This window comes from Mytilus californianus, unplaced genomic scaffold (assembly GCF_021869535.1).
Source record: "Mytilus californianus isolate M0D057914Y unplaced genomic scaffold, xbMytCali1.0.p SCAF_10, whole genome shotgun sequence".
NCBI lineage: Eukaryota > Metazoa > Mollusca > Bivalvia > Mytilida > Mytilidae > Mytilus > Mytilus californianus.
Window position 1 is genome coordinate 72,724,064 of NW_026262582.1, and position 22,905 is coordinate 72,746,968.

The following is a 22,905-nucleotide window of genomic DNA, read 5'->3' on the forward strand; positions in this document are numbered from 1 at the left end:
CAATTTTGACACGCTTTTCAGCCTTGACCTTGCAGAGAACATGATATGAAAGAATAAACTTGTTATGTGACCGTATAGTTTGGTTTAATCATCTTGCATTCGACCAAAAACACGAAAGTTCTAGGGTAATAATTATGAAACTCCTGTTATAAGAATGTTTTTAGATCTGCTACTATGAACTCTTATACACAGTGGGATCTTCATTTTAAGTGACCATAAATCAAATGTACTTTTTGAAATAAAATGAGGTTGGATTGCCAATTAGACAACTACCCACCAACAATGCATATTGAAAAAAGATTTACGATGAAAGTCATACCAGCGTTTTCGTATACAAAACAAGAATACGTGTGTTGTGAAAAGCTTATCCCACTGTGATAAGTTAACCAACTCTTAGTTATGTTCCGGGAAAGGAAGTAGGTGTTGGATAAGATGCACACAGTGCTCAATTCATCACTGCCAAGCTGCTGGCTAAATATGGGCTGCGTCGGATAGAAATCGACCTTATGCAAATCAACATCAATACATCTGTTCACCTATTTCGGTTTTGAATAAAAAATGAACGGAAAGTCTGGGACTGTTTACAAGTTGAATTTTTAATCGAATGCTACAAAAAGGACCAAACTTATGTTTTATTTCATTTTATTTCGTATATGAATGTTACAAAATCAACCAGAGTCTTATACATGAACATATTTACGTACACATGTACACTTGCATAAGGTCGATTTCTATCAATCGCAGCTCATATGATGTCATTCTGTTCAGAATGAGTCAAACACACCTTTGATTTGTCAAACGCACCTTTGATTTATTTAAGTGTAAAGTAAAACCAAAGCGTTGTTCCACAGATCCGAAAAATTCTCACGTTCAAACACAATTACTGAAGCCTAATGTTTGTTCCGACAAAAGGACAAGGTTAATGCAACATTGTGGGGTATAATATCCCTAGATATTATTTTAGAACATTCTGAAAACTAAATCTATGCAAAGTAGAAATTACGAACACCACTTCCTGTAACCTGAAAAATCCAAACTTTATATTTCGCTCACTATCGGTTCATTCACTCGTGAAGACACTGACCAATAAAGAAATCGATCATTCAAGTTGCACCGTGCTCCCTGGTCCAGAAATGCTACGATAGATTTAAACAAACTTTTTAAGATGGAGACTACACATCCATATAAAGAAAACCACCATTAAAGAGACAAGGCTGAACAGTTAGAGACATGTAGCGATATTAAAGAATACTAATAAAGTGACACGACTTATTGAACATGCATTGCGAGGCCTTCGGGTAGAGTACTGTAGATTATGGTTTTTGATCATTGTGTACGACCGTACGATGACCTACAATTGCTGACATCTACGACATAGTTGTCTCATTGGCAATTTAACCACATCGTATATATTGACCGTTACGGACATGTAGCGATACCAAATAGAGCAGTTCAACCATGCAGATTCTCAATATGGACTAACATTTTTTTCATCGGCTTGAACTTCAGTCGAAACATTTGCTGGATTTCAAGATTCTATTGTGAAGTGGAATAAAGAATATTTTAACAGTTCTTTTATAACTGGTTGTTAACAACAAATATAAGTTTTTTTAAAAGTTTTATTCAAAACATTTCCAGAATAGTCTGTTGGCTCTGGTATTACACGTATCTCTCTATAAGTTTGTTCTACAAAATAAAAAATATAAAATTAGAATGCATGAGCCTAGCTATTCTATATACATATATCAATAGAAAACCAAATTCGGGAGAGACTGTTTTGTGTTACCTTGGTAAAGAGTACAATCACTTAGTGATGTCTCATGTTTGCACATGATGTTTTGTTGCACAAGATGTTTTGTTGCACAAGGTAGATGTTTCGTTGCACAAGATGTTTCGTTGCACAAGATGTTTTGTTACACATGATGTTTTGTTGCACAAGTGCAATTTAAATGTTTCAGCATATCGTAAATGTCATTCATGCTTCTGTCGACTCAAGAGGGTTTCTGGGTGGGGGTCCTTCATTTCTGTATTCAATTTTCTAGGTCATTTCTTTATATTTAAGCACTCTCATTATTCTGTATTCATTTTGTTTACCCTATTCTTTTTGTCATTTATTCTGAACATTTTGCCCATTATTCTCCAGTGTAAATCCATCCAGACCATCTTTAAATACAGCCTATCAAATAATCGATAGAATTAATCCAAACTAATCGACTAACTAATTATCGTTTGGATTTCTTTTTGCATTGAACAACCACTCGTGTAGATAATTTCGCCGTTTCAGAATCTAATGCATTCTGGGAAATATATTCAAAAGTGTACACCAAAGCGTCGTGATTGGTTAAAAACGTCATAAACAACTGAAATTCAACCAATCACGTGACGTTATTTTCATTTTAGGATACGAACAATGAATTTACCCATAGTCCTTTCGATTCTGAAACTGTCAATTAAATATTCTCAAACCATTCTTACAATTGAAACAATTGGTGGAAATATTATGGACTTTTTACAGATGCAAGATTCACGTAGTTTTGTAATTATATGCACAAGTTTCATAATATTTGGTTGAAGCAAACTAAAGTTAGAGAACGGAAACATATTTAGCAATTTTTCCATTTATAAAGGGGCATGACTCAAGAATGGTAAAAGTGACGCCACCCAATTTCGAACTTGATCCGTGTTTTGTAGTAACAAGTATTGTGTACAAGTTTTATAACATTTGGTTGAGGCAACCTAAAGTTAGAGTACGGAAACCAATTTTCGGATGGACAGACCGGACGGACGGACGGACAAGGGCAACACTTAATGTCCCCTCCGCTACGGCGGGGGCATAAAATGCTTTTTAAATATATCGACTTACCATGATATTATCAAGTTCTGATTCCATTAAGTTATTTCTTCTAACTGGTGCTGGAGACTTCATGGATTCTGGACTACTCATTGGATCTGCTACTGCAAAATGAAACAATAACAAAGTGTAAAGGGATGTCCGCAAAGTCATAGTAAATGTAATTACACAATACATAGCTCACAACTAACACATTCTTTGTCAAATAAAACTCCTGGTTCATTTGACGACTAAAACATAGGGATAAACCTAAAAGAGGGCGCTGACACGGTGGTGCTCACTTCCCAAATCCCTATTTTTTTGTACCGTAATTACATCCCACGGTTTACATTTTCCCCCAGATGCCACCTTTCATACCCCTATACCCCATATCCCGGAAGCGTATGACCTTCCTAAATACAGGGGTATTATATGTAGGGGCATTAATAAGGTAGGCCAGTTGCTCAGTATGTATGTCCGTAAACAATCCCTATCCGGATTAATGAGGTGTGTCGCTAACAAAGTAAAGTGAAATACAGAATTTTATAGTTAACAAAATGGGCTAAAAACAACTTCAGTACAAACTAGACACAGGCCATTGTTACAGGGATGGGTAGGTTAGGAGGTACCATAGTTTAAAACAAAATTTGTCGAATTGTAGAATACATCTATACATGTATAGTGCCTAACAAGATTTTGTGAGGTAAACGAAATAGACATTTAAACGATCGTATTGAATTTTGATGAACAAAAATAGGCATTTCGGACACATTTCGACTTTGCTGACCGACTACTTATGTTTGGGATTAATTGTAATTACAACATTATAATGAGACTGAAAAATGTTTCTTTTTGTTAAGATAAACAATAATTCTACCTGGCGTAGCCGTGCGTAAAATGCATTTCAGCATTTCTCTAAAAATTACTTGTTTAATGGAATAAAACGTCCGATTTGTAAACTTGTCTTTTTACTCCATAATAGGCAATAAAAAAATTTTTATCTACTCTGAGGAAAATTTTGTGAAAATATGTGGCAATTCTTACCTTACATACCTTAAGTGTCATTGATAAAAAATATGGGTTCGTCCAGTGTCCAGTTTGAAGGTAATTTAAGTTACTGTACACATTCATGCATGTTCTGATTTAATCAATATACATGTATGAAAAAAATTAAACAGTTTGAAGGTAAACTAATAATAACTTAAGCCAATCAAATTGCGTAAGATTCAATAACAATGACCGGTCCGCATCATAATAAGTAATAGGAGTAAACTGGGTAGGGAGAAAATTACATATTTTAAGTTCTTTTTTCGCAATAACGAATAAAAATTTGTCAACCAAAAGTTTTGCTATAATTTCAAAAAACATGTCGTTCTGCATTGGTATAGTTTTCGGATATTATTTGCAAATTTAGGCAATAGAAAGTTTGGGCTTCAAAAGTCTACATAATTATTGACTTTATACAGAAAATTCACCCTTTCAAAACATTTAATGTTTCACAAAATACATAAATACAAAGTAAAATAATTCTTCAAACACTGCAAAAAAATTCATTCCGATTGGTATAGTGGTATTTTCATAAAGTTCGTTTAAATGAACCGTGGTATAGCAAACATCGAATTCCCTCACAAAATGTTACACACTATAGGACCTTTTCTTTTAATAAACACTTCCGATATAGGCGTTGCATACATAGACAATAATAGTGCATTGACTTGACATATTAACGATATAAGGATGAGGCTTAGAAACGGGGAAATGCGAGGCTCTGCCGAGCTTTTTCCCCGTTTCGGGCCGAATCCTTATATCGTTGATATGTCAAGTCAATGCACTATTATTGTCTTTATACTGCAATCTAAAAAAAAACATTTTCAATTGTTGTTTAATGTGTTAATGTTATTATTTGATTTGAATATTTGGAAACTTCCCCTTTTATAAAAAGGCCTCATATCATGCAGTCGGAGAAATATACAACACAATGAAATGTACATTACCTGTTGAAACCCGCAATCGACGGTGAACGAATTTGTTTGAGAATGAACTAAAATATCAACAATAAGCATAAAACAATGATTTATAGTTTGCAAACCAAAAAAATTAACAAGTGAAATGTTTTTTTTCTAAAAATTACAAAAGAAATAAGTTTGAGTCGTTGTATACATTGGAAACAAGAACAGGTTGAATAGGTCGTATGAATAATTAATTATAATTTCGGCAATTTCTATTTAAATATTCATGAGGAAAAGTGATATCAGGTCAGTGACTGTATATGACATAGAAATATACGGTCAACGCATTTTGACTGCTCAAATAGAACGAGTGCAGTATAAAACCTGAGACTACTACATGCACAAGTGTCATAGTAGTCTGTTCCAACTACCAAAAGAAAACAAATAAGCATAGAAATTTTTGAGGGGTCCAGTTCAGCATCGAAAATTATTTCAAAAGTTGATTTACTTAGGAAAAAACAGTTCTAGTCGAATAACGGTCAATTAAAAATGAACGAACACTGGTCAGATGAAGACTTGGTTGGAAGTTTGCCATGTTAGATACGTTACCTACAAGCAATTCGACGTTTCAAAATCTACTGCATTCTGGGTAATATTTTCAAAAGCGTACATCAAATGGTACTTACCGTCGAAGATGTCCAAACTTCGAATCAATTTTTCAGCATATTCCATTTTCTTAGAGGCTGAAATAAAATACAAGAACTTGCGTAAGCAGCCTTTATTAAGACGAATGTATATAAACGACTAATCGAATAGAGAAATGAGATTCGTAACTTTGGATATTTCGGAATTGTATTGAGGATCATGCTTAAAATTTGAGAAATCAAGAGTATCGTCTCTTCTTAAAAGAGATAACTGCGTCTCGAAAGAAAACGTCGATTGTTATACACTCCTATACAATAAGATGTTTTATTTTCCATTAAATGGGCCAACAAAGAGCATATTACACAAATCATTAAAAAGGTGTGGATGGGGGTTTACAGAATTAGAGAATAATGCCATAAAATGGGCCAAAAGAAAAAAGAATAGAGAATAACGAGGTGCTAAAATATAAAGAAGAGAGAATAATGGGCAAAAAGTATGAAGAGAAAAATGGCCTAAAAAATTTGAGAGTACAGAAATGAAGGACCCCCAATCCAGACCCTGTCTTATTAAAAAAGTGTGATCCTATCTGGCAAAAATTTAACCTTGCTACAATTTCCGCAATTCAACACCTTCAATCATGTTATTTTAATCAACGTGAAAAAAGTATTTTTAACAATCCAAACCCCTTACCCACCTATACCGTATTATAGATACAATGAATAAGCGTTTGTTCTTGAAAAAGAAACCATGAGCCCGGTAAATGAATAGGCTGACTTCACGGCAATGGTTTAAATTTGTATCTGTGCAAATACACATTTTATTTCAGGTCCTTCATTTCGCAAGACGTTTACACAGAAAAAAAACACAATTCACCTATTAAAAGAAAGTAGAGATGTAGAATTGTTTTCCATCATGACCCAAAACAAGTATATTTCAGTGTTCATGTTAAAAAAATATATAATTATAACTTATTTGCTAATTAGGTCTATACAGACAAGTGCAATACACACACATAAATGTTTAACAATTAATAATTGCATTAGCAAATGATGGAACTTTTGGCTGAAGTGGAACTAATTTTCGCAATTCAAGGGACTGATTTACAAAGTCACAGACAGATTAAAAATTCCCCCGTTAAGAACTGATGAGGGTCTGGAGGGGTTTCCTTCATTTCTTTATTCTTTATAATTTTTTTATCATTTTTGTTTTATTTGCTCTATTTAAGCACCATTATTCTCCATTCTTTATTTTATTTGCCCTTTATTTTGCACTTTTGTTCTGATCTGTAAACCCAACCAAGCTAGAACCTCATTACATACTTACTTAAAAATTTCTTAAAGAATTCAATCATTTCATCAGTTGATTTAGCATCTAGGAAAGGCTGTAGGTTTGTTAAGACTTTCATTGCCAACATGTGAATTATCTTGTTTAATTGAATTGTGTTATCGTTATCGAGTACTTTCTTCATCCACTGGCGGTCTTCGCTTGATTTTGCTAAAACTCTCATCAAAGCTTCACCAATGTGTTGAAATAAAATGTTCTCTTCCCTGGAATTACAATTGAAATAGTAATCAATAATGTTTATGAAAAAAACTTGGCCCGCAATAGTTTCCGTAGAGTACAACAAGATTCCCCTCTCCCCCCAAAAAAATAATAACACCCCCCCCAAAAAAAAACAAAACACAAATTTGATAAAAAAAACAAACTAATTTACCTTAATATTTCTTATGTTTAAAAAAAAGAACTTTAAACCAGCTGCAATTGTTTGCACCTGTCCCAAGTCAGGAATCTGATGTTCAGTAGTTGTCGTTTGTTGATGGGGTTCATAAGTGTTTCTCGTTTCTCGTTTTTTATATAGATTAGACCGTTGGTTTTCCCGTTTGAATGGTTTTAAACTAGTAATTTTTGGGGCCCTTTATAGCTTGCTGTTCGATGTGACGCCCCGTGTTGAAGACCGTACTTTGACCTATAATGGTTTACTTTACAAATTGTGACTCTTGAGAGTTGTCTCATTGGCACTCATACCACATCTTATATCTATTTGAATAATCAATCGATATATAGAGATCGCCATACAAAATTCCCCAGGATGCATTTCCTTAAATATGCTTACTCTGGAAGATTAGCACTTTGCCAGTTCTCCTCATAGATCTGTACGATGAGCATAGGGTCGGTACATTGGAACACATCCGAAAAATCTTCGACCGACGATTCCTTTAATTCCTGTTTAATCTTTACCAGTGTTACTTTAGCTTCCACCGCACTCCTCAGATGTTCCCTTACAAATCTTAGGTAGCAAGCGATTTCTAAAAAAGAGTTATGATACACATTTCAAATCTTAGGTAGCATGTGATTTCTGAGAGTTATGATACACATTTCAAATCTTAGGTAGCATGTGATTTCTGAGAGTTATGATACACATTTCAAATCTTAGGTAGCATGTGATTTCTGAGAGTTATGATACACATTTCAAATCTTAGGTAGCATGTGATTTCTGAGAGTTATGATACACATTTCAAATCTTAGGTAGCATGTGATTTCTGAGAGTTATGATACACATTTCAAATCTTAGGTAGCATGTGATCTGAGAGTTATGATACACATTTCAAATCTTAGGTAGCATGTGATTTCTGAGAGTTATGATACACATTTTAAATCTTAGGTAGCATGTGATTTCTGAGAGTTATGATACACATTTCAAATCTTAGGTAGCAAGCGATTTCTAAAAAAGAGTTATGATACACATTTCAAATCTTAGGTAGCATGTGATTTCTGAGAGTTATGATACACATTTCAAATCTTAGGTAGCAAGCGATTTCTAAAAAAGAGTTATGATACACATTTCAAATCTTAGGTAGCAAGCGATTTCTAAAAAAGAGTTATGATACACATTTCAAATCTTAGGTAGCATGTGATTTCTGAGAGTTATGATACACATTTCAAATCTTAGGTAACGGGTATTAATTGAAATAGACTAAATGTTACAGTCTCGTTAACAAGCAAACTCATTTATTCTGGAGAGGCAAAATATTGGATCAATTACTAGTATATATTTTTAGTGGGGAAGGTAATGTTGAGTAAACTCCCTATGGAATTTTGGTAATGTTGAATGCGCTAAGTATTTTGGTATGGATGTAACGCATACCTATTACTGTAAACCAACTAATTTTCGCGAGCGATTTATTTTTTGCGAATTTCGCGAGTAGAAAAATAACACGAATATAAATCGTCGCAAATAAGTTAAACTTGGATCTCTCCTTATTTTAACTGCATCAAGTAAATTTGAATATCGCGAAATTAAATCGCCGCGAAGTGTGCTAGAAAGAGCTAAACGCGAAAAAAAAGTATTCGCGAAAATAACTTGGTTTACAGTATGTTGGAGATCTATAGTGCAGAACCATAAATCTGTATGCAAGACATGTAACACCCAAAAAGATTATACAGACAGAATGTGTACTATACGCATTAGTCCTACACACGCGACTAGACCACGTGATTATACATACCTTCAAACTGTTCCGTCTCCATATGACTGGCTACATCTTCACTTAGAACTTTCTTGAGCAGCTCCGAAGTTTTTGCAACAATTTGTTCAACCTTTGATTTGAAGTTCTTCATATTTTTTCCACGCTTAATGTCTCTCCTCTCATGACGATGATGACGACCTCTCCTACTTACAGCAGATGCTGCATTGATCTCATCTACAGTGTTTCTCCTCCTATGATGACGACCTCTCCTACTTACAGCAGATGCTGCATTGATCTCATCTACAGTGTTTCTCCTCCCATAATGACGACCTCTCCTACTTACAGCAGATGCTGCATTGATCTCATCTACAGTGCCTCTCCTCCCAAGATGATAACGATGACGACCTCTCCTACTTAAAGCAGATGCTGCAGTCGGTCCAGGTTTTTTTATCTTCTCAAGTGTAGATATGATGTAAGTCTCTGCTTTAGACATGAATGTTGTTGTGGTTTTTTTTAAGACATCTGAAATTTAATAATCTTGTTTACTTTGATTGGAAATAAATACGGGTTAGGAGGGGCGAATCCAGCCATTTTTAAAGGGGGGTTCAAACCAGGATAAAGAGGGTTCCAACCATATGTCCCCATTCAAAGCATTGATCGTCAAAAAAAGGTATTTTTATCACGATACGTAGCATGGGTAGGAGCCCATTTTTTCAGTGTAGAACCAATCTACAAGTGGCAAAGGGAAATAACTGTAAAAATCGGTAATTAGCAAATATAATACTAGAACATGGAATTAGGCAAAATCTTTCGGAATTTTGGGTCTTCAATTCTCTTCAATTTCGAACTTTATTTGGCCTTTTCAACTTTTTATTCGAGCGTCACTTACGAGCCCTTTGTATAGACTAAACGTGGGTCTGGCGTAAAATTTTTAGCCCGACATCTATACTAAGTTTATGGACCCCGACAACAGTCAGAACATAAATGAAGAAGGTGCAGGACAGTATAAAGAATATTTACTGAACAAGTTACTTACCGCACTCGTCTAAACTCGGTAGATTCTGTTCCTCCATCTAAGGACTGCAGATTGTTATCTAAGGACTGCAGATTGTTATCTAAGGACTGCAGATTGTTATCTAAGGACTGCAGATTGTTATATTTTACCATGAATATAGAATAATTAAACCAATTACTTCAGAACTAAAGATTAAGTTACCATATACAGACTTGTAAATAAATTATATACTTGTATGATATTCAGGATGGTGGAGGGTTTTAATATTGATTACAATCTTGTATACATTCTATTAGAGGTTGTCCTGAAGGACGGAAACAGATTCAGTGGTAAGGTAAGGCAAGTTACTTACCAATCAAGATTTGATTTAATTGTGTCCCTTTGCACTGATAATGCTCTGCCATAACAGCTTTGGAAAATTCCATCATAAAACCATTCAAGGCCGTCTCTAGACCTATATCGTCTTTCTTGGCCCAGAATGCATCCAACAGAGGGTCATATAATGCAGCTTCATAACCATTTATTTCTGAAAAATAAATGACTGGTTTTAAAATGTAATCTTTATGAGGGGTCTGGATGGGGGTCCCTTCAATTATGATGTTTTAAGCCATTTTTTTCTCTTTACATATTGTGGCCATTGTTCTATATTTTAGCACCCAATCTCTATTGTTTTTTCGTCCATTTTCTATAGTATTGGTTCATTATTTTCTTTTCTCGGTTAAATGTCCGGACCATCCTTTGTCATACCAACTACTAGTATTTAATTTATTTAGTTCACTTGGTTTTTTCTAATAATGAATTAAAGATTTTATCATTTCAATAACTGAAAATCGTTTAGGAAAATTATAGAATTGTAAAAACTGAAATTTTTTTAACGTGTCTCCATCAAGAAAATGAGTATAAAACTCGCCGTGTTAAATGAAATATAAAAGAAAAAAATAAGCATAAACAATGGTTTAAATGTAAACTTAAATAAATGATAATTAACGTACATGTAATTGCTAAAATGACATCAAACTTCTAGTAATGTTTTAGCCAAACATTTAAAAACTGAGAATGTGTCCATAGTTCACGGATGCCCCACTCGCACTATCATTTTCTATGTTCAGTGGACCGTGAAATTGGGATCAAAACTCTAATTTGGCATTAAAATTAGAGAGATCATATCATAGGAAACATGTGTACTAAGTTTCAAGTTAATTGGACTTCAACTTCATCAAAAACTACCTTGACCAAAAACTTTAACCTGAAGCGGGACAGACGAACGGACGGACCGAAAAACTTAATGCCCCTCTACTATCGTAGGTGGGGCATAAAAATCGTTAGTTGAAAGGCTAGAATTTCTTTTAGCTATTGAAATTATAGGAACAATTTTAATAGCTATCAGTTCATTACAACTTAGGGAGCTACCATTTGATTTTTATGGGGGGGGGGGGGGGGGGGGGGGCTAGGATGAAATTTGAAAAAAATAGGCAGGACAGGATTTTTGAGTAAAAAAAAGGCAGGATGAGATTATTTGCAAAAATAAAAGGCAGGATGGCAATTTATGTAAAAAAAAAGTCAGGATAAACTAAAAAAAAAAAGGCAGGACCGAATAGAGTGAAAAATAAAAAGGCAGGACCGAATAGAGGGGAAAATAAATAGGCAGGACAAAATTTTTCATCCTAGCCCCCCCCCCCCCCCCCCATAAAAATCAAATGGTATCTCCCTTATACCGTCTATACCTTTTCGTTTACAATCACGAAGTACGAAACAAATGGGTACGAAACAGATACAGTCCTAGATCACATGACTTCGCTTTTTACGTTCTTAAGGTGGTACATAACATAACACCACAGGGAGGCAACTCTGTAAAAATCAGCTGAACGTTTTAATCACGTTCTATTGTCAAGGAAATATTGAGCTTCTCAATGATCAAAATTAGTGTTTGTCAAACTACTATATATCCAATGAAAATTTTCCGATAAAGTGTATCGTTCAAGTTTTTTTTTAAATTTTCATATTTTTGTTAAAGGGTCAAAGTGAATATTTTGTCAATTTTATAAAAATTAAACGAGCCCAACTAATTTTAGTCGAGGTGTTAGGTACCACTTTAAAGACTTCGCATTTTTTTCTCGCTCATCTAAGTTCTTGGTCACGGTTAGTACTGTTATGTTTTTTACCGAAATGCGAAGTCATATCGGATTAGGAAATTCCTTTCGCATTGACCATCAATATTTCAAGGCGGAAAAAAAATAACCTATCTACAAGAATTAATACACCTTATCGCTATTTAGTTCATTCCGGAAAAAAAACCCAGTCATTTAGACAACTTCTTGTTTGGGTCAAATATGGCAAAAACAAAGGTCATCGATAATGAGCTAAGGGAGGAAAAAGGTTTCGAAAGTGAACATTTTAAAATTTTTATAAGTTTATGAAGCAATTTTTAAAAGACAAATAAAAGCCATTAAAATGCTCTGTTTGATGTGTTTACGATGGTTTAAACATGCCTCTATGAATAGTTTTATGCACAATATATTGTTTGAACATGGCCCCCGATAGCTTCAACTGGTTTGAAAAAGTTGTGTAATTTTAGAACTTATCCGGATTAGCATACATAGCGGTAAGGTGTATTTTTTAAGGAATGTGATAAAACGAATGTCAAAATATAAATAATGGTATGATTGTCAATGACCATTATTTTACAATATTCACTTATATTGCAGAGAAATTTGGAATATGTGGACTTATTGCCCAGATGTAATCTTGAAATTCTTACAATTACAAGGTAACCGAGATCTATAATTTCAATTTCTTACTTAATGAATAGTACATTTATATGAAAAGTAGATTTGGTTTGTAGTGATGCATTCAATTGTATCGATTTAGGTAGAACTATAAATGTAAATAGCACAAAACTATAAATATTAGTTTTAAAATTCAGTTAACTATTAAATTTGAGCACATTTTCACACTAAATATCGTTGTAAATATTTGTTAAGGGAGCTACCATTTGATTTTTAGGGGGGGGGGGGGGGGGGGGATAGGATGAAATTTGAAAAAAATAGGCAGGACAGGAGTTTTGGGTAAAAAAAATTCAGGATGACAATTTATGTAAAAAAAATTCAGGATAAACTAAAAAAAAAAAAAAGAAAGGACCGAATAGAGTGAAAAATACAATAGCAGGACACAGATTACAAATAAAAAAAAAAATGCAGGACAAAATTTTTCATCCTAGAAAAAAAAAATCAAATGGTAGCTCCCTAAGTGTTAAACCTATATCCCAAGTGGGAGTGCTCCGATATATAACGGAAAAAAATACCTGTACAGAACAGAACAGATTGATAAAAACATTCAATTGAATTGATTAAATAGTCCCAATACTTCCCGTTCGCACCATTACTTCGGTTTGGATAATTGAAAAACATTTTCATTTCATTTTTGTTTTGATAGGGGAAATTGACTTGAGATAAAATCTTGTTCATTAATGTATGTGAAGATTGATCGATATTGACGCCGCATCAGCGCAAAAAGGTTCTGCGTCTATACCAAGAGCAAAATTGAACTAAATTACTAGACTATTTTCATATTACCGACTTTTGACTCCGGATTATATAATTTGTCGACTGGTTACCTTGGACATCATGGTACTCGGTCAGGTAAGAGCAACCAAAATAAGTAAAATCAAACATAATCGGTGTAATTTGAGGGGAAAGTTCTGTTTTCCGACGATTTTGTAGTGAAAAAAAAAATATTAACCAGGTAATTTTCCCCCGAAATTGTACCGATTGAAAGCTTGGTTTTACTTCTTTAGCTTGCTCTTACCCGACTTGGTACCATGATGTCCAAGGTAACCAGTCGACAAATTATATAATCCGGAGTCAAAAGTCGGTAATATGAAAATAGTCTTATTATACTCCATATGGAAAGTGCTCCTACTTGCAGGAGGCTTATTCTCAGAAGAGGCAAACATCCAAGTTGAATAAAAGATACATAAACCAGAAATTATTTTAATATAGCACTAGAAATAAAAGAAACATGGTGATTTTTTTTTAGTTTAGCAAGAAGTATAAATCAAAACAAAATCAAAATTTTCATTCATAATTAAAGGGTCAATTTAGAAAATATAAATCAATACAAATCACAAACTTCACACAATATCCACAGAAACACCACATGCAATCTAGCATACATGATTATTTAATAATATATAAAAAAGAGATTAAGAATAAATATAAAAACGTGATTAAGAACTTTAGGGGTAAATTCATTAAATAAATATACATCATTAAGGACCGCCAATTTCTGTAGAACACTGAAGTCCTGTCCTTTACTGATTGGTAGATAATTTTAATAAATATCAAAACTACGGTTAAAACAATAAAATTAATGTTAAATGTACTCATTTTTTTACTTCAGCTTTTGTTAACAAGGCAATGTGAATGGCCCGGAAATGCCGCATGCCCTATGTTTTTAAAGTTGCATAAGATGGGGTTATATTAGGTTTGCATTGAAGTCAACGGGATATTTTTTTACTGAATTTACCCCTATACGAGGAGAAAGAGCCAAAGGATAGCTCCATTAGTTCTCGAGAGTTTAAGCCGCAAATCAACACGTCAGGATGACTAAAAGATAAAAATGTGATCATGTCCGTTATTAACATATATAACGTATTATGTAGAGTAAAAAAAATAAGAACATGCATTATAAATTTAAAAAGGGTTTCAAATTATGCTACTTAGATTTGAAAATATGGACAAACTAAGATCTAAACAGTTATTAGGCCCAAAGAAAAACAATTAGAACACAATTATACTTACCTACTTATTTCTTGAAAAAACTACGCACTTGCTTTGACCTTTTAAAAAAAACTTACCTTTGCTATCCGTTTTGGGAAATCCTCTAAAGAATCCTAGTAGTGTATAAAACGCAGGGTCGACGCACGAATCTTCAGATTCCTCAGAATTCTGTCCAGATGAAGCTTCGTCAGATACGGATCCACTGGTTTTGCCATTTTTGTAAATTCTTCGAGCAGGAATGGATGGCGCTCCAGTCGGTTCAGGCGTCACTTCCCCCGATGCCTCACCACTCGGTCCAGCTGTAACTTCCCCCGATGCCTCGCCGCTCGGTCCAGCTGGAACTTCCCCCGATACCTCTCCGCTCGGAAGAATCTCCAAGAATCTCCAATTAACGGTCCACTTGGTCCAGGTTTTGGTCCAGGTATTGGGCCAGGTGTTGATCCAGATATTTGTCCAGGTATTGGGCCAGATATTGGTCCAGATATTGGTCCAGATATTGGTCCAGATATTGGGCCAGGCATTGGTCCAGATATTGGGCCAGGCATTGGTCCAGGTATTAGGCCAGGCATTGGTCCAGGTATTGGTCCACTTGGTCCAGGATTTTCGCCAGACACTTCAATTCCTGAAAACACATGCATGGTGAGATAATAATGGGCAAAAAATATACAGAAGTGAAAAATGGACAACATAAATAAAGAATAAAGAATAATGAGGTTCTAAACTATAGAGAATAATGGATAAAAAGTATAAAAAGAGAGCTAGAAAAATGGCCTTAAAAATTTAAGAATACAGAAATGAAGAACCCCCATTCAGACCCTCATGCATATCGTGTTGCAACTGCGACTTGAATGAAGCATTAGTTCGGCATTCATTTAGCGACAAAATAGTTAACGAAATAATCCAAATAATGTTTATATATATTTGTAAACAAATTGCGTTTCTTTTCCTAGAGTATAGTTTAGGGAAAAAGTTATCAAACTTCCATTTTTCTTATAACCGGTTAACCTACACGAGGGTCTGGATGGGGTGGGGGAGGGGTCCTTCATTTGTGTATTCATTAATTTTTTAGGCCATTTTTCTCTATTTATATTTTTTGCCCATTATTCCCTATTCTGTAAACCCCCATCCACACACTCATACATGTGGAGGTTTCATAACGATGGTATAATTCTATTGGCAGATGACAATCAAGGGGTTGTATGTACTTAGATCTACTAATTAATCGCAACATTTAGACATACACCGTACATTATTTGTGGGGCGTCAATAGGTGTAGGGGTCTCCTCTGAAGAAACAATTTTATTCAATCTTAATAAAAAAAACCACTTTTAAATAAAAGATGCGTTTTTTAAACTCAATGTTCTTAATATTTCCCCACTCTTTAAAAGGAAACACTATTTCATGCATTTGTTTTCTGAAATTGTTCCCCACACAATAATCAAATGTTCCCTACACAATAAGAATGAAATTCATTTATAAAAAATAATAAAACACATGGTCGGTGCCTTATACTGCATATGTTCTTGATAACCACGTGGCAACAATGTTTAGAAATAATTACATTACATGTAGGTTTCCTTAAGAATCCGCAATTTTGATTGGCTTACAATCGCAAGGCCCTCTACACACTTTACACGTGGTGGTGACGTGACGTACACAAACTGAATCGAGTACACTCAAAACATAAATAGTTGAAGCATGAACTTGTGTATTACCTTTGAAATATGTGTTATAATATATATATATATATATACAGTAATACAATTATTCATAGTTACTTTGTCTATAATATATGTTCTAATAATTTGAAATCTTATAGTTCAATATATAAGATAATTTCTACTCATTCTGTCATCTGTAATTATAATACACCTAATCGCTATTTATTCCATTCCGGATAAGTTCTAAAATTACACAACTTTTTCATCCAGTTGAAGCTATCTGGGGCCCTGTTTAAACAATGCACCATGCACGATACTTTTTAATGAGATCTGTTTAACATATCGTAAATACTTCAAACAAAATATTTTTTTACTATAATTTGAGTTTCGAAAAAGTGGATCATAATCTATCAAAGTTTCGTTTTGATCGCTTTCTAAATTTTCCCCTCCCTCAGCTCGTTACTGGTGACCTTTGTTGTTTACCTGTTCAAGGCCTGTTGACCCAAACAGGAAGTTGTCTAAATGACTGTTTTTTTCCGGATTGGACTAAATAGCGATAAGGTGTATGTACTATGTAATTGATGCTCCTGTAGCGCAGTTACTGCGTCTGAGTTTGTTTAAGATTGAATTACTATCATATTTTATTTCTGTATAAAATACAACACTACAAACATATATCATTGCAAGTGCCATCCGTGACAATGTTTAAGGTTCACCAGAAGGAGTTGAAAAATATGGCCGTGTTTTCACCACAAAATCTACTACGAGTACAGACAAATTGATGCATCTAGGAAAGTTAAGGCATGGCAGGATCTAGATATATAAAAGTTATATGTAGTCTGTTTCAGAAAAATAATTTTGGATTTTGATGTGCATTTTTTTTTCCAGTCTGCAGAAGATTCCAAAATAAACAAACATGCGAGTTTCATTTGATACGGTCCACTCAGTTAAACAATTTAAATCACCTATTGTTTGCAGATGTCTATTGTCAATCTATTTTCCATTTAAATCAATACTACTCACAACATTTATTATAAGAGGGGAGCTTCTCAAACATTTCCCAACTTAGTTTATTTTGGCACCTTCTGCAGGAATGAAAAAAATAAATAGCATAATCCAGAAAAGTTAATAATTTTCTGAAACATAAAATGTATTTAAAATTTAGTTATCTAGTTCCTTTCTTCCATGCCTTAAACATTTTGCAGGTGCACAGGTTTGTCTGTACTCAAAAGAGTAAAATTTGTGGTGGAAATACGGCCATATTATGCAAAAGGTTATGATGAACTTTAAATAATGCATTGAAAAAAATAAACAAATGATTACAGATACGAACCATGCATTAATTTCATGGTTGCAGCATAAAAATTTAATTACAAGAATTGAATTCTACTTTTTATAATCTTGTAGGATTATAGGGTTGTAAAAAATGAAAACACACGTCAAATAATTTCATGCGTCCGAAGCTCTTTTCTGGAGTTACCTCAGAGAGCTGCCATTTGATTTTTATGGGGGGGGGGGGGGGATGGCTAGGATGAAATTTGAAAAAAGGCAGGACAGGAGTTTTGAGTAAAAAAAAAGAGGCAGGATGAGCAAATTGGCAAACAAAATGCAGGATGACAATTTATGTAAAAAAGTCAGAATAAACTAATAAAAAAAGGCAGGACCGAATAGAGTGAAAAATAAAAATGCAGGACAGAGATTACAACTAAAAAAAAATGCAGGACAAAATTTTTCATCCTTGCTCTCCCATAAAAATCAAAATGTAGCTCCCTTACCTTAATCAGGAACGCCCAGAACCAAATATTTGAAAGCCGAGAATGTATACAAGGACCGAAACAGTAGGTGATGAATATCATTATGTTATGACATGTAATGCTCTAACTCAAGAAAGAAAGAGGTTGTTACCACACTATTGTACTTTTTGTCCAAATGTATATAAATATCAACAATTAATGAGCTCTAGTAACTATACTGATCTTGAAAAACTATGTAGATTTATAAGAATTATAAATGTGAGGGTCACTCCTCCTGGTTAGTTTGTAATTTAATGTTTATGTCTGTATTGTTCACATGTGCTTTAATATTTGATGTAATTATTTATACATATATATTCTCTGTAACTATGTAGTTTGTAGTTAATGAGAAATAAAATTCATTCAGCAATAGTTGGAGCTATATGACAACAAACATACCTAAAAAAATAGCCAAATTCATCTAAGGTCAACTTTGCCTGAGGGAGTTGAAACCTTAGTTTCTTTATTATTTCAAAATTTATTAACGGACAATTTTAGAAAGCGTTGATCGTGTGCACATTGTTAATATGAAGCGCGGAAAGCAAAATGTGATTCGGTCAACGCTTTTACACCAAGAAGATTAAAAAGATGAACATTCAATTCTGAAAAAAAAGAAATAATTAGTACTAAACGCTCGATGTTACTTTTAACTTTCTGGTTTTAGTTCTTTAAAAGGTTACAATAATCCAATTTTCTGTAGTTTCTACTGTTGTGAAAATGTTGATGTGCGCACATTTCTAATAGTGTGCTAAATTTAACGCGTTTGTGCCCAAATAAAAAGCACTAAAGGCAACATTGGATTACTTGATATTTAAATTTCGACATCCTTTAGAAAAGTGTATAGCGGAGTTTTCTTAGACGTTTGTCGATAGTTCTAGTACAAATTCATCGCGCTTATAAAAATAACACCGACAAAAAAAAATGCAGGACTATAAAGATATAAGGAGATGTGGTATGATTGCTAATTAGACAACTACCCATCAGAATTCAAATGAATGGATATAAGCAATTATAATATGTCACCGTGCGGTTAACAATTTACAACTAAGGGAGCTACCATTTGATTTTGAAAAAAAAAGGCAGGACAGGAGTTTTGAGTTAAAAAAAAAGGCAGGATGACGATTTATGGAAAAAAGTCAGGATAAACTAATACAAAAAAAAGGCAGGACCGAATAGAGTAAAATAAAAAGGCAGGACAGAGATTACAACTAAAAAAAAATGCTTGACAAAATTTTTCATCCTAGCCCCATAAAAATCAAATGGTAGCTCCCTAACAAATATGACATATGAACAACGACAAACCCCTGTATTACATGCTCCCGACTATCGGATGTTACTTCAATCCGTCTTTCCTTTTCATAAAAAGAAACGAAATTACATTACTGTAGTAATGCTCTTCATTGACAAAAAACAGACAAGACTCTTTTACAAAGATAAGTAATTTACCAACGATGTAATAACGATTTCATTTCATTTTTAGTTCCTATTTAGAAAAAAAAAATTTCGACAGCCTTTAGAAAAGTGTATAACGGCGTTTTAAGGAGATGTGGTATGATTGCTAATTTGATAACTACCCATCAGAATTCAAATAAATGGATATAGTAGATTAATGGAGCATGTAGTTCAGGGGTTTGTCGTTGATTCATGTAAAATTCCAAACAATTTTGAACAAAATAGTAACGAAATAAAAAGTTACTTATAAAACATATAAATTAAAATATTTAAACCTTACCTCCAACTAAGCACAAGACTAGTATAGCTACACTTAACTTCATCCTTGACGGTCTATGATAGATAATACCACGTTTTTTTTTATATCTTATATAGTATTCCATCAAATGCTTTGCACGAAATTTACACTTTAGATTTGGCGCGAATAATTGTTTAGGAGGTTAAAATAGGTTGTACGCCGGCATAATAAATAATAATTAAAAGATTTCAATAACAATGGCTAAATGAATTTTCAAACATTGTGATATTTATTTTCTTATGATTCTGTTTTAAATATTCAATAAATTTGTTTTGAAGAAAAGGTATATATAACCAAATAATGATATCCTATTTTGTACCTCAAATTGAAGTGTAATAAAGTTTAAGATCGTTAACTTTTTTTACATAATTAAAAAAATGAATTGTTGCTAAAAAAAAATCTCTCATCCCTGTTTTCCCATAAAAAAAAACATCTAGCTGTTTCAATACTTTTTTAATACAACACATGTAAAAGCGAAAAATAGTTTCCGTTTTGTTTCAAAATCTTTAAGATATATATGCTTGAAAAAGAGCTTGACTCAAACTTAGATTTGGGTTGGTTTTTATTTGCAAATACCTTCTTTATTATAAAAAATGAAGATGTGCTATGAATGCCAATTAGACAACTGTCCACCGATGTTCAAATGATATGGATGTAAGCAATTATAGGCAACCTTACGGCCTTCAACAATGAGAAAAACACATTAAATAGATTAAACTCTATGCTCAATTCTGAATGCGTCAGATATCTTTTTTTAAAGATAGTACTTGTTTTAGATTTTCTTTAATATTTAAATTATTTTTTACCGACGAAGCTATCAACAAGTAAGGGAATATTCTGTTAGATAGGATTGTTTTAATTTATTTTCATAATGTCCTTGCAGTGCGAAAAACTACCTAACGTATCATAATCAACATATTTTATTTATTTGAAAATATGATGACAAATCACAAGCACAGTAGACTGATATATTGCGATTTTTTTTAAATATAGACACTTTGGCGAATATATCGAGAAGACCGTACGTAAATGTGCAAAAATCGAGACCACCTAAATTATAAAGATTCGAACTTTCAAATGCAAAGTATTTTTTTTAAAATACACACACATATTGTCAAAATGAATAAAATATGTTCATCTTGAAATTTTCTGTTACGATAAATGTAAAACCGTGTGCTATATAATTTAGTTTTTGAAAATGGAATAGTTCGGGAATATGTCGAATGAACTAATTTTGTGTATTTATAATTTCAAGATTTTTTTGTCAATATGCGCCAAAGAATTAATAGTAAACATATGAGTCGGTTGTTATTGTTTTGGTTATTCATAAATACAGTGCATTACGTTTGCACATGAATGGATGGTTTTACAGAATAGATCTAGAGAATAATGGCCAAAAAAAATAATGAATAGAGAAATATGAGCAAAAAAATGAAAGAATAGAGAATAATTGGGTACAAAAGAATAGAAAAATACTGTAAATGAATAAAATAATTAGGTAATAAAATACCGATTATAGAAATGAAGGATGTACAGAATAAAGAAATCGTCTAATTAGAGAAAATAATTCTGGAAAAATCAATTTTATGGGAATTTTACAGAATAAGCGTTATCTTTAAAGATAAAGAAAAATGCCCAAAATATTTAAAGAATACAGAAATTAAGGAACTTCCATACAGATTATCATATATTACAAATATAAAAATTCGAACTCATATGTATAGCAAAAAAAAAATGATTTGAGGATATTTTTTGTCACATTCACATTACGTATCAAATGATGGCTCCTTTGGAGCTCGGTATATCATAACACATTCACAGTTTGTTTACTATATTAACATGAAATTTCATCGTACTTAACGTGCCTATTCCTGGAATATTTTCCACTGGCCGTTAAACCGAAAACAACAATCCAAATAGACGTCTGATTTTTTACGAATTGTAAATATCAATTGTAAGTCGAAAAAAAGAAGAAAAAGTATTAGGAAGCTACCATTTGATTTTTATGGGGGGGGGGGGGGGGGGGGGGGGGGGGGGGGGGGCTAGGATGAAATTTGAAAAATAGGCAGGACAGGAGTTTTGAGTAAAAAAAATAAGGCAGGATGAGACACTTTGCAAAACAAAAAAAGGCAGGATAAAATTGAGAATGGAAATGGGGAATATGTCAAAGAGACAACAACCCGACCAAGAGCAGACAACAGCTGAAGGCCACCAATGGGTCGATCTTCAATGCAGCGAGAAAATCCCGCACCCGGAGGTGGTCCTCAGCTGGCCCCTAAATAAAAGGTAGGACAGAGATTACAACTAAAAAAAATGCAGGACAAAATTTTTCATCCTAGCCCCCCACCCACCCCAAAAAAAAAAATCAAATGGCAGCTCCCTTAGCGTTTCAAGTAACAGTTTTAGAAAGAGGATGACACAAAGATTCCAAACGCCCGCTTAATCTTTTGTAATGTTTTCCAACTTCCCACTTTTAATGTTTACTTTTCCCAAGATCTCAATTGTTTACCCCCTTTATCCCACAACCCACTTGTTACCCCCTTTATCCCACAACCACACTTTTTACTCCCTATTCCCACATCCCCCTTTTTTACCTCCTATATATAAAAATAAGAAGATGTATTATGGTTGCCAATGAGACATCTCTCCACAAGAGACCAAATGACACAGAAATTAACAACAATAGGTCACCGTACGGTCTTCAACAATGAGCATCGCCCATACCGCATAGTCAGCTATAAAAGACCCCGAAATGACAAATGTGAAACAATTCAAACGAGAAAACTAACGGCCTAAATTTTGTATAGCCCAAATAGCCACTCGTTTAAATCTATATATATATATTCCGCACCAAAAAAGCGTGTCACGCCCTTTTTAAACAATTTGCAAATGTTGAGCATTTCTAACCAAAAAAACTTTCTCATTGTTTTACTCAATTTTCTCGGTTTGACTATGCATTCATTACCCAGTTACTATTTTTAAGTATAGAGTATAAAAATGTGTGTTTAATATAGTTT

The 22,905-nt window shown here is 33.5% G+C and overlaps 1 protein-coding gene across 5 annotated transcripts; it reads right to left on the reverse strand.

Annotated features, from left to right (window-relative positions):
• Positions 1-1,601: 1,601 nt before the first annotated feature.
• On the reverse strand, positions 1,602-19,978 carry LOC127718493 (uncharacterized). 5 transcript variants are annotated; one of them, XM_052224541.1, is made up of 10 exons: positions 19,871-19,978; positions 14,762-14,866; positions 10,259-10,432; positions 9,294-9,413; positions 8,931-9,155; positions 7,538-7,730; positions 6,748-6,971; positions 5,466-5,522; positions 2,864-2,955; positions 1,602-1,686 (listed from the first exon to the last, which is right to left on the reverse strand). In XM_052224541.1, exons 1-10 carry the CDS (start codon positions 19,971-19,973, stop codon positions 1,660-1,662), a joined length of 1,320 nt encoding a protein of 439 aa, XP_052080501.1. In that variant the 5' UTR covers positions 19,974-19,978; the 3' UTR covers positions 1,602-1,659. The 5 variants fall into 5 exon arrangements, with proteins under 5 accessions (XP_052080501.1, XP_052080498.1, XP_052080500.1 ...); XM_052224538.1 differs by having other exon boundaries at positions 8,931-9,221; XM_052224540.1 differs by having other exon boundaries at positions 8,931-9,089; positions 9,222-9,413.
• Between the last annotated feature and the right edge of the window lie 2,927 nt (positions 19,979-22,905).

Excerpts from the sequence above, each read along its gene's own strand:
- LOC127718493 (XM_052224536.1), bottom strand. The coding sequence starts at position 19,973 with ATGGAATACTATATAAGATATAAAAAAAAACGTGGTATTATCTATCAT. Across the intron at positions 10,433-14,761 it reads TCCCAAAACGGATAGCAAAG|AAATAAATGGTTATGAAGCT; the intron begins GTAAGTTTTTTT and ends TTTATTTTTCAG. Across the intron at positions 2,956-5,465 it reads AAGTTTGGACATCTTCGACG|TAGCAGATCCAATGAGTAGT; the intron begins GTAAGTACCATT and ends TTCATTTTGCAG.